Here is a 20000-nt window from a genome sequence, read left to right as displayed (position 1 = left end):
CTAAAGTTAAGTTCTCTTCTCAGAGGACCTTTTCCGTCAAGTCCTCTGAGGAAAAACAATATATCGTTGCTGTCGGGAGGAAACCAACTCCATTTTTGAGGTTTTTGATATTTAGTTTTGCATAAATCAGTGCTATTGAACACCCTTAAATCTGTGTGTTGTGTATTGAACCAATGAAAAGTAGTAAAAAGCCCTTGAGACAAAACCTCTTAACTCCATTGGACCCTCAAACTGTCTGCTGAAACAGCTAACTCCACCACCTCTCCCCCTCTCATGGAAGTAATTGACAATATATAAAGTCACCACACCAACTTTGATGAGGCGGTATTGCTTAATTGTTTTCAAAATATAAGGTTTTCTTCATTTCCTGAAAAATGTATATCTTTCATTAGTTAAGTGGTTTCTTCCCAACAGAAATATATATATCCTTGTCCTGGCACAAGGCAATAGTTCCCTGATGCTCCACTTGACTTGGTACGTTTTACTTATTGTTGCCATGATAAACAAAGACAAAAGATTGTGGCTACCTACTAACTTCAGTTAATGTGTTCCAAACCTATCGTCTTCATCAGACAACAATGGTTAACAGTGGCCTCTAAAGCAGAACATAGATAGTCATCCTCCAGTGAATGCCGAGGATGTCCCAAGTTAGAACTTCCATTTGAAACTCCAGTCAAAGTTAAGAACCTTCTGTCAAAGTAAATAACCTCCAGTCAAAGCTGTGGAACCTCCAGTGAAAGATAAGAACACTCCAGTCAAAGCTAGAACATCCTGTAAAGGTGATAGGGAGGCATGGCAATGCGGATGACTTAACCAGCACATTTTGATTTTAGTTTTAGTCATGGCCTCTTGCATAGTTTTCATTTGGTTTTAGTCACCTGTAATGATTTAGTTTTAGTCGACTAAATATTATAAGATTTTAGTGGACTAAATCTACAGTTGATTTAGTCGAACAAAAATGTATTTTGGCGGACCTTGATGTCGTCGTAATGACTTTTTTTCACTTGCTGAAAATAGCCAATCTACAAGTACACAACGTTGCCCGCTGCAATGCGTTGTGTGCTTGTAGATCGTCTATTTTCTGCATGCAACTAATTGTAAAATGACTTATACTGGATCTCTTGTCAGCTAGTCCCTTACTAACATTTTAGTCTAGTTTTTATTTGTTGACGAACGTGTCAGTATATTTAGTCTTAGTTTTACTCATCATAGATTAGTTTGTATTTAGTTTCCAGTTAGTTTTTGTCAGTGGAAAAAGGTAGTCGACGAACATTTTTCGTCTTAGTTTTAGTCGACAAAAGTCGACTAACTCAGCAGAGAAACACATAACTACAGTGCCAGCAAACAACAACAAATGAAAATAGTCAATATTAGCATTGGATGCAGTCACACTATCTACTAAGGCATGCTATCTTATTTGGGCAACTTCAGTGGTGTGCTTTTTCAAACTCTTAGTTTGTTTCATGCTGGACTGAAACGCGCACACGATTTATGTATTATTTGTTCTTCAAATTAAACATTACTGATCCCACCTCATGACAGCGTGTCTGGATGGAAGGCGTCGCAATTGAAAATGTCAGTGTTCTTTTTAACAGCCATGCTAATGCCAGCACACTGAGCCACTAGCTAATTTCATGCTCCACGCAACAAGGATAATTTGGTCCCCGTCTCTGTGCAGTGTGTGTGTGTGTGTGTGTGTGTGTGTGTGTGTGTGTGTGTGGTGTGTGTGTGTGTGTGTGTGTGTGTGTGTGTGTGTGTGTGTGTGTGTGTGTGTGTGTGTGTGTGTGTGTGTGTGTGTGTGTGTGTGTGTGTGTGTGTGTGTGTGTGTGTGTGTGTGTGTGTGTGTGTGTGTGTGTGTGTGTGTGTGTGTGTGCGCGCGTGCGCGCGTGCGCGCGTGTTGCTCTAAAAATCATCCCTCCTCTGTCATCTCTCCCTCTCTCTCATTCTCGAGTCTCCATCTCTTAAGATCGATAGAGAGCCATGCAGAGAGTCCCCTGCTCTCTCTCTCTCTCTGTGTAAGGAGGGGCAGGAGTGATAGAAACATAAATGATACATACATTCAGAGAGATTATGAGAGAAACAGAGCAAAGATACGCAGATAGAGAGAGAGAGAGAGAGAGAGAGAGAGAGAGAGAGAGAGAGAGAGAGAGATAGCACACAGATGGTCACACCACAGTGAGAGGAACAAAGTGGACACATTACAACACTCAGGTTAAAAAGCTCCCCTGGAAAACACGCACACACAGGCAGATACTAGTACAGATACACACTCAGCCAGCTGGCAGTCATCTGATCCTACAGTAAGGTCAGACTAATCTTCATCACGCAGCACTTCATGTTTCCTCTCCTGATCAGTTCAGAGTGCAGGCCTCCTCGGATCCACTTGGGGTGTTACAAAATCATACACGCAAATGGACCTGAGAGCCGGGGGAACATAATCTGAACCGACCCGGATCCAAGTGACAAAAAGGCGGGCAAAAAAAAAGAAGGTATTTTCACTATTTTTTTGGGTAGGGTATAGACCTGTGAAGATCACTAACGCAGCGAATTAAATACACATCCAGACACATAATAATAATAATAGCGACCGCAGGTCGCATTTACTATATAAACCTGCATCTCCCGTCCGTCCGTCAGTTAGTCACCCACGCCTCCATATATGGTCGTGCCTCGTGACATCTCGTGACATCATGGAGACCCTTAGATCTCCATATGTGCAGATATGGAGCCGGCCAGCAACTCTACATCTGACCTCAAAGCTATTATCCATCTGTTTATGGGGTACGGTTCTCTTCACCATTAGTGCCCCATTAATCTTTCCTTTTTAATTACTTTATTCTATGCAGTATGTTGGACATTGATAGCTAGCACAGACTTGTATGATCACGTGATCCAGAGCCACCTGGAGAAGAACCACAGAGCAGGAGATGGGCTGTCATCATGGCGACAACTGGAATGGAGGGCACAAGACCCGAGAGGATGGAGGAGTTTCATCAATGGCCTATGTTCCTTGGGGGATTTAAAGGCCTAAGTATGCAAGTAACTATAAGCACGCAATCCTGAAAACAAAATAAAATAAAAACTCAAAGCAAAGCTTGTTGATGAAGAAAGATTTATAAGGCATACATGGAAGGTTGGTTAACCCCGAGGTGGATTTCAGAGAAATGCCAACGTCATGGTGTCCGGAAGGTCAACGTAGATCAACTGACAATAATGACACGGCCTGTAGGGACGCCAGGTCGAACGTGATGTAAAAAAGATCCAGAAAAGTTCAGGCGCGAGCAGTCGCTCACATCGCCAAAAGCCCACCACAAAGGCATGATTCAAAAGAACCGACACTCGAGCCACAGTCAACCGGGACGTCCGTCCTCGAGTAGGAGACGCACTGTGGACTTGCGTTAAAGCGCAAATAACATGCATTTTAAAACTGCTTTTAATATTTAATATCATATTGTCTATGTCCCTCAAAGTCATTTCTAATGGTTTGAACCTCAATCACCACTCTGATATAACCAGGCCTTGTCATTTCTTTCTGGACTTTGAAAGCCGTTTTAGCTGCAGTACCACAATGTCTTGAGGTGGTGGGGGTGCTGATATGCAGATTATTTAATATTTGAGTCATTATAATACTGATGCAAGATAAAACCAGGATTGTTTCCATCCCATGCCAACTTGGAAAATCAACAATGGTGGACATTGTAAACAAAGTGGAAATGCAAATTTGGAACTGAAGACTGAAGAAGAGGAGGAATTATACAAAGTAGGGTGACATTGATGACATCACGATGAGGCCAAAATCAGTTGAGCTGTTCCTGAGAGCAATTTCCATTAAAACACTCATATGATATGAAAGCCTGATTGTTCAAAATTGGTTATTTGCTGGGGATAGAAAACACATATGGGAGCCACAAAAACACAAAAGAAATTGAAAAAGTTGAATTTTATGTTATAGGTCCTTGATGCTCAGGCTCATCACGGTGGCCAAGTTTCTAGTGCTTGGCTCAAGCTGTGCCCGTGATGCACATACTGTGCTGGGTGGTGTGGACGGGGGTGGACATAAGAGAAGGCAGGGCAAGGACAAAGGACTGAAAACACAGCGGACACGGGGGAGAACGGCAGAGGACACATGGGGAGCGGAATGGCCCGGAGAGAAGGTTTGCGCCCACACTGAGGCTGTTGAAACATTCATGAGTGGAAGTGGCCTAATTCCCATGCATGCCGCGATTCATACTGGAAGAGGAAGAGGGACAGTGACTGGAGACCCTGACCAAACAACAAAGCAAGCTGGGTGGGGGTGGGAGAGAGAGAGAGAGAGAGAGAGAGAGAGAGAGAGAGAGAGAGAGAAGCCATCCAAAGTAGGTTGTAAGCCATCAAATATTTAACACATTCCCTCCCGTAAGTCCCGTTACACTAGGCGGGATCGTGAGGCCAGTGCCAGTCAAATGGGCAAAATACCACAGTAGAAGAATAGTTATTTGAAGAAATAACCCAGCGTTTGAGAATGCAGCTAGGCCTAGGTTTTGTTTGGCTGTTTGGCTGAACATCCAATAGGCCTACAGCACTACGTGTTTATGTTTGAAGGTGAGCTGACATGCGTTTCCAACCAGCTCCGAAGCAGGAGTGACAGTACAATTGATGTGACCTACTTTTGCACACTGGCTTGATGTAATACAAGTTTTGAAGCAGAAGTTGTGTAAGATTCCAATAGTGTATGGAATTTCAAATTCATTTTATATACTACCACTCATTTTCAACATTTTACTATGCCATTAATATACCTTAGAGCTGTTGTGTGGAAATAATACAAAAGTCCCCCATTCTGTGTTGCCTAGAACTGGAAGTCTGACAAAAAAATCAGCAACATTATGAAGTACATCTCAGTGACATCACCAAGATGTACTTCATAATGTTAATGATGAAGTACATAATGAACAACTCTAAGGTATATTAATGACGATGATGTTGAAAATGAGTGGAATTCCCCTTTATAGTTCCAACGGGATTTGGCCTAATAGATAAAAATGCACTCAATGTTGGATGTTGTCAAAATAGTGTAAAAAGGAAACACTTTAAAAAATGTCAGTTTAAACGACGTCAGTGAAATGAATCGCTGGCAGCATCCCTACTAATTAGCATATTACATACTCCTATCAAGTACAAATCTGAGACCAACACCAACACAAAGCTTGTACATTAGCAGGCATTTTGACTGGTCCATAAAAGCCTTTTATGGTCCTCCTTGTTATGTGCTCATAACCACTTACAGTGCTCCTGGGCGTCCACGCATGCACATTATTAAACATTTTCAGAAAAAAAGTTGTAAATCATTTGAAAATAGCCATTCTGCAAGCTCACGACGCGACGCAGCGCGTTGCGAGCTTGTGGTTTGGCAAAAAATAATAATGACGGGTGAAACATAAAATAGGGCTCAAGTCGATTCACTTCACACTCTCTCTGCCGAAGCCATACATCACAGAGGTGCTAACTGCCTGCGGCGCGCTAATGCTGCACTAATGCTACAGCAGGAGCTGTGAAGGGTACAGCCTGAGTGTTTATTTGGCAGCGAGACAGGGGCGTACTGTACGTACTGTAGCACTGGGAACCATATAATTAACCCATTCAGGCCTGACGTCGAAATTAAAAAAAAAAAAAGTTTTCTAAATCATGACAATTTTCGGAAAGATTTGAGGCACATTTTAACGATTTTTCAAAAATAGCAGACCTACAAGTTCATAGCGCGCCACTCGGTGGCGCGCTATGAGCTTGTAGATCTGCTATTTTTCAATAGCTAAATTATAACATAATGTTTAAAACGCTAACGCTAACGTGACATGGATGCGTTCCAGGTCTCAATGGGTTAAAGGCCATCATTGAAGGCTAGCCTTTCTGTAGGTTATTTTTTAAAAGGGCCTTGGCACGGCGATGCAGCCTGGGATTATACACAGTGAAATCCTGAGCGATAATCTAACTCCCACGAGTGTACAAGTGAAATCAAATGGACCCCCGCAAGGGTCCATTTGATTTCACTTGCACATTTTGGTTTCATTTACCCCCCTGTGGGATCAATGAAGGTCTGTCTGCTGTCGCAGAATTCTGAATCGATCGGTGAATGCTGAGGCGAGGCGGCGTCGGAGACATTATTTCAAGGTGGTTGTGCTTTAACCCATTGTGACCTGAGATCAGATTCTAAAAATGTCTTCTACATCCTGACAGTTTTCTGAAAAAGCTATGTTTCTATGTCAGTCGTTCTTCGATTTTTCAAAAATAGCAGACCTACAAGCTCATAGCGCGCCTATGAGCTTGTCGATCTGCTATTTTTCAATAGCTAAAGCATAACATAATGCTAACACCAAAAGGGGTTCCTGCCCAAAATGGGTTAATTACATGATATCAAGAGAATGCATATTAGACACACAGATCGGTGGAAAAAGTACAGCCATGAACAGAAGGGCTCAGACCACAGTTGTACTCACGATAAGAGAGAAACCGTTTGACATTAGGAAAAAGCTGTACCCAAACAATAGATACCAGGCCTAGGAAAAAGCTGTACCCAAACAATAGATACTAGGCCTAGGAAAAAGCTGTACCCAAACAATAGATACTAGGCCTAGGAAAAAGCTGTACCCAAACAATAGATACCAGGCCTAGGAAAAAGCTGTACCCAAACAATAGATACCAGGCCTAGGAAAAAGCTGTACCCAAACAATAGATACCAGGCCTAGGTCATGACTACCTGACTCTAACATAATAACAACAACAACAACATAAACACACACAGGCACGTACGCACTGTATACAGATACGCCTCAGAGAGAGATAATAATATTATTGTTATATAATAACAATAATAATAATAATAATAATAATGGATTGCATTTTTATAGTGCTTTTCTATGCACTACGTGCTTACTCAAAGCGCTTACAATGGTCCATTCATTCATACATTGGGAGGTGAAGCGGCGAACAGTCGACGCCAGCGTCCTCACTTCCCACATTCACACACCAATGGTGCATGGCAACCACTGGAGGCAATGCGGGGTTCTAGTGTCTTGCCTAAGGACACTTCGGCATGTGGACAGGAGGAGCCGGGATACGAACCGCCAACCCATGGATCGTTGGACGACCTGCTCTACCTCCTGAGCCACAGCAGGACCCAATGCAGAGGAAGACAGACACATCTATGCTGTCGGTCTCATAGGCAGACAGACAGATCGATACGCAAAGAAAAGGAAAGACACATTTGCTACGTGTATCTATTAGTGGACATACTGTGTATGTATGGTGTGTGTGTGTGTGTGTGTGTGTGTGTGTGTGTACCTGGTAGGTGTCCCACAGTCTGATGGTGCAGCGTAGCGGCAGCTCTCTCATCAGCAGGTTATTCATCCAGCGGAAGGCAAACTGCAGATACTCCACTTCATACTGCTGCATGTGACGGTGCACGGACTCTGAGGAGACACAGGTCACTAGTTCACTTCATACTGCTGCATGTGACGGTGCACGGACTCTGAGGAGACACAGGTCACTAGTTCACTTCGTACTGCTGCATGTGACGGTGCACGGACTCTGAGGAGACACAGGTCACTAGTTCACTTCATACTGCTGCATGTGACGGTGCACGGACTCTGAGGAGACACAGGTCACTAGTTCACTTCATACTGCTGCATGTGACGGTGCACGGACTCTGAGGAGACACAGTTCACTAGTTCATCTACACGCTCTAATTGAAACGCACCTTATAAAAGGTTTCACAGCGTGGAGCCCGAAAAGATCAGCGTGTGCAAGGCAAGGTGCGTACGAGACAAATGATGATGGAAACTGGTTCCAGGGTGGCCGTGCTAGTTTTGACAGCAGATTCTGATTTAGTCGTAGTCTTTTGAACAACACACCGGGGGAGCGCACGTGCGGGCCGCAGAGGTGCCGCTCTAGGGGTTGCTCTGGTGCCAGAGATGCAGACTAGTCCATTCACGTTAAATGGAGCTTCCCCCCAAAGCTGAGCCACCTCCCCAGAGCTACCTCCCCCCGCTGTCTCAAAAACCCATTTTGACCTGAGATCAGATTCTAAAAAGGTCTTCTACATCCTGACAGTTTTCGATTTTTCAAAAATAGCAGACCTACAAGCTCGTAGCGCGCCACCGAGTGGCGCGCTATGAGCTTGTAGATCTGCTATTTTTCAATAGCTAAAACATAACATAATGCCAACACCAAAAGGGGTTCCCGCCCAAAATGCGTTAAGGACGCTTCCCACCCCGGTCACTCACTGTTCGAACTGTTGCCATCAGGCAGACGGTACAGAGTGATCAAGTCAGGGAGCAGCAGATTCAGGAACAGCTTCTATCCCTCAGCGGTAGTCACACTCAATGCTGCTAAGAAATTATCTGTTGCTGCAATACATTTTTCTGCTGTCAAGTTAAGTGCAATAACGGGTTTGTGCAATAACGGGTTTGTGCATTAACAGCTGCAATTACATGTTTATTGTGCAATATGCTAAGTGCAATAGGGGTTATGCAAGTATGGTTATGGTGTGTTTTTGTTATATTCGTTTTCATAGTTTTTAGTTTCATTTAGTGAATTGATGTTGTACATGTTACAATGACAATGAAGATCTATCTATTATGGTCCGTTTTATTTTTTGTTGTATGTTATTCTCCATACACTGCACAAAAAGCATGGAATACGGATGTGTATATTACAGGAAACTCCTGTTAAACTTTCCAACAAACTCCGGTAAACTCCCGAATTGTACCATCACACCTGTATATATATACACACACACCGGTATATTACTGTATATTACTGTATATGCCTGCTAAACTCGAGGTTTACGGGCAAATCTAGTGCCCATAATTGCCCGTTAACTCCTCTTTTCATGCAGTGATAGAGAAACTACTACCGCAAACCAGGGGATGAGCTAGTGACGTCTGTATTGTTCTTGCAATAATGCCCCCACACCGCACCCCCCCACACGAACACAACTTCTCCCAGGTGTAGAACAAGCCCACCTTGCTTGCCCGCAACACACGTATGCATACATGTAGATGTTTATGTTAGACATTGAGGGAAATTAAGATTCTCATATTATATTTTTTTAAACGCCACTTATCAACTAACCGGTTAATTGATCGATAAGGTTATCAAAACATATCAATTATTGTAATGAAATAATTGATAATGCCCATCCCTAGAACACGCCATTTAGTTGTAGTCCTATGTAGTCATCTGACAAACAACAAACTCTAAAAAATAATATTTTTGAGATGGGGACGGCTGCAGCCAAAATACACACGCCTCATACTGCTCTATACCTTATAATAAAGATGTAATTACAGAGCTGTCAGGATTTAGGACACACACACACACACACACACACACACACACACACACACACACACACACACACACACACACACACACACACACACACACACACACACACACACACACACACACACACACACACACACACACACACACACACACACACAGCCGAGTGACACCTGCCTTTAGGTGCACACAATAAATAATGCACCACAGTCTGGCGATGCGTGACACGAGGTAAACACACTGCAATTAGCCAGCACTCGTCTCCACAGTTCAATTATCACGCCGAGCAAGAAGGGGATGAATAAGCTGAGCTCATTAGCCGTGAATGCATCACGCTGATACACCCCGCAACCGCTAGCACGCACGAGAGAGAGAGAGAGAGAGAGAGAGAGAGAGAGAGAGAGAGAGAAGAGAGAGAGAGAGAGAAGAGAGAAGAGAGAAGAGAGGAGAGGGAGAGGGAGAGGGAGAGGGAGAGGGAGAGGGAGAGGGAGAGGGAGAGGGAGAGGGAGAGGGAGAGAGAGAGAGAGAGAGAGAGAGAGAGAGAGAGAGAGAGAGAGAGAGAGAGAGAAATGTAGGTGAAAGAACTTTCGACACATCGATCAAATCAACATGACTGGTACAATGTTTGCATGTCCACAAAGAGGCGAAGGGAGAGGGACAACACAAGACAGACAATCGATCGCGTCTCTCATCGGGTGATGGAGCCCAAGAGAGGACAGGATATATAGTACATTTAGACCTTCATTGATCCCATGGGGGGCACAGCAGTTATGGTAGATATACAGAGTGAGTGAAGTACTGTGAGACACAGTCATAGGAAGGAATACACTTTTATTACAGACACACACATTACAGAATCCCGCCCTATAGGCTAAGGGAAGTGCGTAGGCAAAACATACACGAACGCAAACATACATGCAATCGAATGTGGTTACATCACGTCAATACACCTACTGTATATCGTTGCGGAGTCAAGGGTCTAAACAGTTACTGCAGTGTTAGCACTGAAATAGAATACACTGGTGATAACACACTACTGCAGACTGTCAAGAGTCTGTGCAGTATTTTGCAGGTGTTACTCCAGGGCTGGACAAAATGTCCATTGACCGAGCCAGCAGATCGGCCATCGTGTGCCTCATTGTAAAATCACCAGGAGAAGAGAGGACTGGGCCGGAGAGCGAACCACAGTCAGAAAAGTTAGAGAGGGTAGAGACAAGGAACACTAAACCAGGGAAAGGAAGGCACACACACACTAAAAAACAATAAAAAGGACAGGTTGAGGAGAGGAAATGAAAAGGAAAAAAAAACATATCTACTGAGGGTCATTTCTTACAACTACTAAATAACAATGGGCTCTATGGAAATAAATTGGGCCTCTTCCTCACTACCGTAACAGGTGATTACCACTCATACTAATGAAGGCTGTGTTCTATTCTGGTCAAACAGAATCAGCGTGCTGATATTGATCATGTTCACTGGCGAGACCCTGCTACACCAGTGGGTCTCAATTAACACATTTTGTGCCCAAAACGTCTGTGGACGTCCTGGGTATTACCGCACGCGCATAGCCCAAGACGTCTGTGGACGTCTTTGAAAAAAAAAAATATATATATATATATATATATTTCTTTTTAATTTATTTATTTTTTTTATTAAAAAAAATCAGAAAAATCAAAACACTTTTTTTTTTTTTTTTTTAACACGTGGTGCCAAAGTTTGTGTTTTCGCCATTGAGAATGCATTTGGCGTTTAAATTAAATAACTCAGAAACTATAAAACATTTCAAAGTAAAAAGTTCCAGCATGTGTCTCCACAGTCAGCTGAATTATAAAAAATGTGAATGGATTTTCTAGGTGAAAGTGATTTTGGGCAGTTTTGCATGGGCTCTCAATGTGTTAAGGGTCCCGACCCCTACGGGAGAAGCACTCGCACAGGAACAGAGCCGTAATTAGTATACCATATTTTTTCAAATAATAGCCCGAGTTGTTAACACTTTGACTACTATATTCATGAGTTGCCCAAGTTTTGTCTCGTTGTCATTACTATTATTTGTGTTTACAATTACATGGGACACTTCCCCAGCCTGTCACAAAATGTGGGGCTTCTGTGAAATCGTGTCTTCAAAAACTACTTCAAAGGAATGGTTGATCAAAGCATATCCTCTAGGGATAGAGGACCCCCGCCCCGCCCCCTCCCGACCCCCAATATAAATTGACTGCTACAATAACCTTAAACCATTTTGGGTGGGAACCCCTTTTGGTGTTTTAAGCATTGTTATAATTTAGCTATTCAAAAATAGCAGATCTACAAGCTCATAGCGCGAGCTTGTAGGTCTGCTATTTTTGAAAAATCGTGAACAATTATTTTTGAAAATAATTTGGGGACCCCCTAAAATAATTTGGCGACCCCCCGAGGGGTCGCGACCCACGGGTTGAGAACCCCTGCTCTAGCAGTAATCCGCAGTGGGTCACAGTGACCACCAACCACTGACCAAAACAACAGCTGCTGAAGCATACAATGTCACCGGCCCATACATTTGAGCCAAGTAAATCCCAAACAACACATTCCCATTGCCAACAACCACCAACATGAAAGGTCAAAGGTCAAAATAAAAACAATATAAAAGCAATCTCACTTCACATGGCTTTGTTGCGAGTAGGTACATCGCACATGCTGAGATAAGTCACATTTTGAAGAAGAGAAAAGAGTAGTTGTATTCAGTATCCAGTTATTACAGTAAGTAATCTTTAGTTTTAGTTTGTTGAATAGTTTTTGCCGCCAGTGTAGAAGTAAAGAGTTATAAATAGTTTCCCCATTGTAGTTTGTACAGTTGTAGTTATGTAACAGATGACACTTTCTTTTTCTTTTTTTGTTGTTATAATCCACTCCTGTCTGCGTCCCGTTGTATTGATTGTATCCCGTTGTGTGTGTGTCACAACGATGATCTGTCAATAAAGCTAATTTGAATTGTGTTGTTGTTGTGAACTTGTGTGTGCAGACTGCAGACTCGTCTGATGAACAATGATGACTCCCTGGACGTGAACTGTAAAGAAGCTTTTCTTTTATTTCTTATTATTTTGAAGTCAAATAAAAGTGAGGTCTGCTTGATATTCACAAAAGTGTTTTTTTTTGCTGTTTCTTGACGTTGTATTGAACTTGACCCCCCCGACGGGAACACCACCTTATCATGGTGGGATGGTTTGCGCTTCTCCATGACCCCTAGAGCTATGTCAGCAGGGTCAACCATGCCGAACAGGTCGAAGGGTAGAGACCAGACAAAGAGTGATTCCACTGGCCCTCCAGGTTGGGGGTTGGGCTGAGGGCTGATAACCCACTCCTGGAAAAAAAAGACTATTACAGAAACCAGAAGCAGATCAAATTCACCAAATCTGGGGAACGCTGTAGCCAGTCCTCACTCCTCACAACAGGAGAGACACCATGACGTGCAGGGGCCAACAGGACGCCCTTGGGCTGAATACGCCACTGCTGAACCCCCAAAACGCCATGAAGATCGGAAACTGGAATGTACGAACACTTTACACAAGCGGCAACATTACAATAGCAGCAAGAGAAATGACTAACAGAGGAATCGACATCATGGGCGAAACACACTGGACAGGACAAGGAAAAGTGGAACTGGCAGAAGGAGAAACCATCATCTACTCGGGAAGAGACGGCGACACCCACAGAGGGCATACTGATTGATGTCAAAGACAGCAGCAAGAGCCCTAAATGATCTGACTCCAGTCAATGAAAGAATCATTCAAGCCAGGTACCACTCCCAACACATAAAGTTGACGATTATACACATCTATGCACACAGAAGATGCAGCAGAACAAGTAAAGGACGGATTCTACGTGAGACTTCAAGATGTATTGGACAGTCGGAAACAAACACGACATGTTTATTGTAACAGGAGACATGAATGCTAAAGTAGGAGCTGAACACCAGGATTAAGAAAGGGGGAAAGACTGTGCGAAATGTGTGACATGAACAAGCTAGTCATAACAGGAACTCTGTTCCCACATAGACATACAGAAAGCAACGTGGGTATCTCTGGATGGGAAGACCAAGAATCAGATAGATCATACACTAACTAATAAACGGTTTAGGAATTCAGTGAAAGACACAAGGGTACACCGGTCTGCAGATATCGGAAGTGACCGCTACCTTGTATGCACAACAATCAAGCTCAGACTAAAGAAACAACAAAAGGAAAAGAAACGCTCCAGAGTCTAGTATGAAACATAAAAACTGAAGAACAAAAACATCTTAAAGACCTTTTCAATCAGCCTGAGAAACAGGTACCAAGCGTTGGAAGATAAAGAGCAAGGCGTAGGAGATGAAGAGGTTGAGCGTGACTCCCAAGTAATGGAGAAGGCGTACATAGAAGTAGCTGAGGCAGTCTTGGGTAGACCACGGAAAAAGAAGATCCTGGGAACACGTTCCGAAAGAATCAAGAAGCAGCTAAAAGAGAAGTATGCAGAGAAGAACAAAGAGGTGAAAATAAGGATAAAAGTAGACAAAAGGAAATGGATAGAGAACATGAAGATTGAACATTCGTTAATTCGTGAAGTCGAAGATGCTGCAAGAAAACAACACATGAAGACACTATATGGACTGACAAAGACACTGTGCAACGAGACCCAGACAGAGTACAGCAGTACTGGACAAGAATGGTAACCTCATTAGTAGAAGAGACGCAATTAAGTTGAGATGGACAGAACACTTCAAGGAAGTGCTTAATAGAGTAGAACCAGAAAACCCAATAACTGAAGATGAGATGTGATTTCAATTACATAATTGAAGAGATATCGGTAAACGAACCAACACTAGTTGAAGTCAAAGAAGCAATTAAAAGACTACAGAGCGGCAAGGCACGAGGAATCGACTCCATCACAGCTGAATGATTACAAGCAGACAGAGTTCTCAACAATGAAGGTACATCAAAATATGGAAACATGAGAAGATCTCAACAAACTGGAAGAAAGGGCTTATTATAAAACTAGCAAAGAAAGGATACCTCAAAGAATGCAAGAACTCGAGAGGCATAACCCTACTCTCTGTAGTAGGAAAGATACTTGGGCAGGATTATTGTACATCACATAAGAAATTGAATAGACTGCAGGCTGAGAAAGGAACGAGGGGAACAAGTGAGCAAGTCTTCATACTGCAAAACATTATAGAACAAGTTAACGAGTGGCAAGCAACACTATACATGCACTTTGTAGACTTCGAAAAGGCTTTCGACTCTGTCCATCACGAAGGCCTGTGGATAATTATGAAGAAGTACGGAATCCCAGAGAAGATTGTTAGAATGGTTAGAACGTTTTATGAAGACTTCCAGTGTGCAGTAGAAGACCAGGTTGAAATATGCGAGTGGTTTAAGATATGTCAGGGTTCTTGTTCTTGATTGTGATGGACTGGATAATGAGAAGAACAGTTAGGCAGGGAGAGAATGGAATTCGATGGAAGCCGACATCAAAACTTGACGATCTAGCGTTGCTCTCCTCCACAAAACAGCATATTCAAAATAAAACAACACAAATGGATGAAGAAGCCAGGCGAGTAGGACTCGGGATTAACATACAAGAGACAAAAACAATGAGGATTAATCCAAGAAACCAGGAAAGAATGCAGATTAATGGACAAGATCTTGAAGAGGTAGAGCACTTCACTTACTTAGGAGCCACAATTAGCAAAGAGGGAGGTGGCATGAAGGACCTGAGGAGTAGAGTGTCAAAAGCAAGAGGTGCATTCATCAGACAGAAAAAGACCTGGAGCTCAAACAGCATCACGAGAAGAACCAAGATAAAACTGTACATGACACTAGTGATGCCAGTACTGCTATACGGATGTGAAACATGGAAAATGAACAAAGGAGACAACAAGGCAGTTGACGTGTTTCATAACAGATGCCTACGAAGAATACTCCGTATACACTGGCAAGATCACGTCAGCACTAAAGACCTGCTAGAAAGAGCTGAGATGAAGCTGCTGAGTGAGGAAGTGAAGCTGCGTAGATGGAAGATGATTGGACACATACTACGACAGGACCACAACAATGACTGCAACATAGCATTGACATGGGCACCAGAAGGGAAACGAAGAAAAGGAAGACCGAGGCGCACCGTTGAGAAAGAAAGACAAGAAGCAGGATGGAAATCATGGTCTGAAGTGAGGATTGCAGCAGCTGACTGTGAAAAGTGGAAGCGCTCTGTGAAGGCTGTCACTCATAACACAGCATAATCATATGGGTCTTGTAATGTGAATGATCAAAAATGAGACATTTTTTCTAAAGTGGTAGTACTTATTCCAGATGCCTATATTTTGAAGACTGAACACAATAGAAATGTGATCTCTTTTCCTGGTGAAAGTAGAGTGTTACAGCTTTCATTTGATGTATAGTATGTCACTGTCACTATAATAGAGAATATGTTATGGGCATAACATGCCTGGAAAGCCTTGCACGGGATGAGGAGTGTGTGGAAATCAATGGGAGAAGACCTTAAGAGGCGGCGGCTGTTCATAGCTACTGTGGAGTCAGTACTGCTGTATGGGGCCGACACATGGACCCTCACAGTACAACAGGAAAAAACGCCCTGGATGGAGTCTACACAAGAATGCTACGAATGGCACTAGGTGTCACATGGACGGACCGCATCAGAAATGTGGACCTCTATGGGGACCTACCACGCGTCACAGACAAAGTCAGAGAGAGAAGGATGAGGCTGGCAGGGCACTGCGTCAGGCACCCAGAACTTGAGGCAAGTAAATTGACCCTATGGGAGCCAACCCAGGGCAAAGCCAGGAGGGGAAAGAAGCGTACCACCTATGTAGAAGTGCTGCCGGGTGACAGCTTGGCTGACAACACTGCAGAGCTCAAGAATCTGATGTTGGATAGGAATTTGTGGAGGGCAGCGATCCAGGAATCCCGAGTTGGTGTTGGCTAGACCTCACTCTCGCAGCAACTTAACTTATGGGCATAACAAAAGTGTGCTGCAAACACAACGAAAATGGAAGATCTGCAAGCTCACAACATGCTGTGGCGCTTGTAGATACACGGAATGACAAACATTTCACTGAATATATACGAGTTTGAATTAAAACAATCGGTTGTGCATAGGCTGAGTATATGGCACAAATTAAACTATATATTTTTGGGGATGTGGAGGACTTTGTGGAGGACTTTGGTGTTGCGCTGTTGTCAGGTGGTGAGGCCACGGTGAGTGGCGCGCAGAAAATAGGACATCTGCAAACTCAACACGCTGTATATATAATAATATAAATGAGGCTGACTAAGTTTGCAAATAACAGCCCTACGGACGAGGGTGGTTATTTGGACAAGGTGGTTATTACGTCAGAACCTGGGCAATATTAAGGGCTGTTATTTGGAAATATACGGTAATTGGTAAGACCTGTGAAGAGGCCCAATTTCTTTCCAATGTGGCCGCTGTGCATAGAGCCTATTGTGCCCCTTTGTGGTCTCTTCTTTCAGTTTCCCATTTTAGCATTTCTTCTCAAAAAATTCCCATTGTTGCCGAAACGGCTCCTTTCCATCTCACCTCTGCATTGCAAGGAGAGGGACACAGACAAGCAAAGTTTTAGTTGTGATTCTCAATGGCACAGTTACAGTTGCTTCATATGGTTATCGACAAACATACTTATCTGAGCAACCAACTGCATGACTCACAGACTATGCCACCAAATCACTTATTTTTATTTTTGTACGCAATTCACTGCAGGGATAAATCTTCCCGTATAGAGAACACCTCACAGCCTTCCTACACAAACAGAACATGCATACACATCTACACTGGGCCTTCAGCATCCATGAAAATCCACAAGGGGAACAGAAAGGTACCGTGTCTTTTGAGATTCTATGAATAAATCTATAATGCCTGCTGTAGCACACAGTCTATATACACTGTTGAATGATAATGTAAAGAGCAAAACAAGAAAACACTGTAGGCAGAGGGCACACCGTGGTGTGTACTGGCACCGTAGGGTAAGGTCAGTAAGTAAAGTTGAGGAGAGTGGTGTGTGTGTGTGTGTGTGTGTGTGTATGGAAACAATCCACTAAAAAAGTTTACTTTACATTGCTAGCTTACATTGCGATCGTTTTAATTTATACGATGTATACAAAAAAATTATACTAAATCAATGGTAAGCTAACAATTGCCTAGAGTGTAGCATACGGTAGCCGAAAGGCGAACTGACAAATAAAAAAAGGAAAAAAAACAGAATATTCTTATCTCGCCCCGTATCATTGAGGATGCGCTAGGACGTCTGAGGACGTCGGATGTACTCCTCGGTTCGATTCCCTAGGACGTGTGGACACGTCAGATGGACGGAACCAGTTAATGGCATCAAACCTGTTAATTCATGCAAATTAGTCTTTCTCGAAAAATACATTAGAAATCTGTGTTATTTGAGTCCCACTGCCAGCGCTTTACTCTAACTACTAGATATGGGTTCCCCAGCTGTACTATACTTTATTTCCCTCTAGACCAAATCTCTTCGGCGAAAATAATAGATTGAGTATTTTCATCGAACGTTCACCTAATGTATTATGGTACGGCCAGAACAGAGTGGGGTTCATGGGGTTAACATGTCATTGCAGGCAACTCGCAGCTTCAAATACACATAATTCAACCTTCAACCTCCAAGCCCCCCCCCCCCCCCCCCCCCCCCCCCTTGATAAGCTCTTCTTCGCGAAACAACTTTTCGATAAACAGGTATAAAGGTTTATGGTGGCGACTGGGATTGATTTAAGTGTGCGTGACGGAGTGATTTTTACAAGCATCGGGGGAGAATGCCAGGTGCTGGGGGCGGCGGGGAGGGCGTAGCCACCCCCCTGCCCTCCTCACTGTGTTAACTTTAATAAGGACACACGTGCTTCTCTCCTGAGTCTCCTCCACGCCTCGATGTCTTTAATGCACTGGGACATATGACAACGACGAACACGGGGGCGGGGGGATGGGGGGTGGGGGGGGGGGGGGGGTCGGGTGCGGGGGGCTGTAGACAGTGTCTGTGTTCTCAGGATCCCAATCATTCCATTGTCGTTCGAACTGAAGTTTTTGGAAAAATAAAAAGATACAAACCAAACACAAACTATCAGTGGTTGTCAAACTGTGTTTTGAGGAGTTACAGGACTGAAACTCTGAGAGCATAGATTAGTAGGGTCCCAAAGATAGACATTTGTATCAAACGGGGGTCGTTGGCCTGCATGTAAGTCAAACGGAGGGGTCCTTGACAGTAAACAAAGTTAGAGAACCTCGTAACGATATAATTTACATATTTATATTCAGCTGACAGAGCAGGGCAGGATCCGCACGGTGTGCGTCTCAGGAGTCTGACAAACTGTGCAGTCAGACGGGCGCGTTGATGATGTTTGATGAGAGTCCTTGTTCTGCTGCGCGATGCACGGCGTTTAAAAGCAGGAACAATTAACACATTTGTAGTCCTGCCAGTCCATGATGGAGTGAAGGGGCTCCCTGGGGAAAGGTGACGTTGCTAATTAACACCAAGTGTGAGCAGAACGAACACCTGCTTTGTGTGTTTGGTGGGAGAGAGAGTCACTAAAATGTATCTGTTGTGTGTTGTCGTGTACTGTATATTTCGTACATGCAGGTATGTATCTGTGAATGTGCTGAGATATGTATGCCTAGTGCGCATTATGTAGACGTTTCTCCTGGCTGCACAAAGTGTGCGCATGTGCGTGTGCACGCACGCATGTGTGTGTCCGTGCGTGCGCATATATGAGCTTTCATATCACTGTTGTCAGGCAGAAACCTTTCATTTAAACTTTTTGTTAATTAATGCCCTGCTTCATCATTCGAGAGCACCACACAAAAGTAGCTCACAACAGCTCGAAAATCCACGCGTTGAGCTTGTAGATCGGCTATTTTCATCCGTTTTAGGACGTTACGGCCTTACAGTACAACATTTTCGCCTGACAGCAACGACATGTGCATCCATGGGAATCTACGTAGGCGTTCTTCCTTGCACCGTGTGTGTGTGTTTGTGTGTGTGTGTGTGTGTGTGTGTGTGTGTGTGTGTGTGTGTGTGTGTGTGTGTGTGTGTGTGTGTGTGTGTGTGTGTGTGTGTGTGTGTGTGTGTGCGCGTGCGTGCGTGCGTGCGTGCGTGCATTCTTTACATTGAAGTGTTTACCAGTGGGAGTGTTATTAGCCGGGCTGTGTTCAGTGCCGCCACCGCCAGGTTACCCAGACAGCACAATCAACCCACGCTCTGTGAAGCACCGAGGCGCCGAGGCAAGGACACGGAAGCGCGACAACCTCTAATGACACCTGAAAGTTCACACGCTCTTTAAGCATTTAAAGAAAAAGCCTGAATAAGTTCTGTGCCAAAGGAGTTGAAGTGTTTTGTTGTTGTTGATTTTCTTCCACACACACTTCTGCAGCAGCGAAGGCAGAGATGGAGTGAGTAAGGCCAATAATAGGCCAAGCAACATGTAGATAGATAATGGCTACAGGGCAAACGTATAACTTTACCTGAAGCTACTGTAAGATAGAGAGGCCTTACCATCGATTCTGCTGACCAGCTCCTCCAGGGCCTTGACTTTCCTCTGGATGCCTGGCTGGGCGAACGTATAGTTGTCCTGCACAGAAACAGAATGAGTCCAGAGTCAATTCAGGCCTCGAACCACATATAGTAC

At 43.7% G+C, this 20000-nt stretch overlaps 1 protein-coding gene across 1 annotated transcript in view; it reads right to left on the bottom strand.

Moving 5' to 3' along the window:
* The window catches only part of tbc1d22a (TBC1 domain family, member 22a), a 131219-nt gene that overhangs the window by 25046 nt on the left and 86173 nt on the right, over positions 1-20000 (bottom strand). Inside the window, exons 12-13 of the mRNA XM_079494193.1 lie at positions 19868-19943; positions 7318-7445 (exon numbers count right to left, since the gene is read on the bottom strand). Coding sequence (XP_079350319.1) covers positions 7318-7445; positions 19868-19943 — 204 coding nt within the window. The remainder of the gene's footprint in view (positions 1-7317; positions 7446-19867; positions 19944-20000) is intronic.

The sequence above is a fragment of the Electrona antarctica genome (genome assembly GCF_951216825.1).
Source record: "Electrona antarctica genome assembly, chromosome: 23".
In the NCBI taxonomy this organism is placed as follows: Eukaryota; Metazoa; Chordata; class Actinopteri; order Myctophiformes; family Myctophidae; genus Electrona; species Electrona antarctica.
Note: the sequence above shows the minus strand (reverse complement) of the source record. Positions and strands in the feature narration are given on the sequence as shown.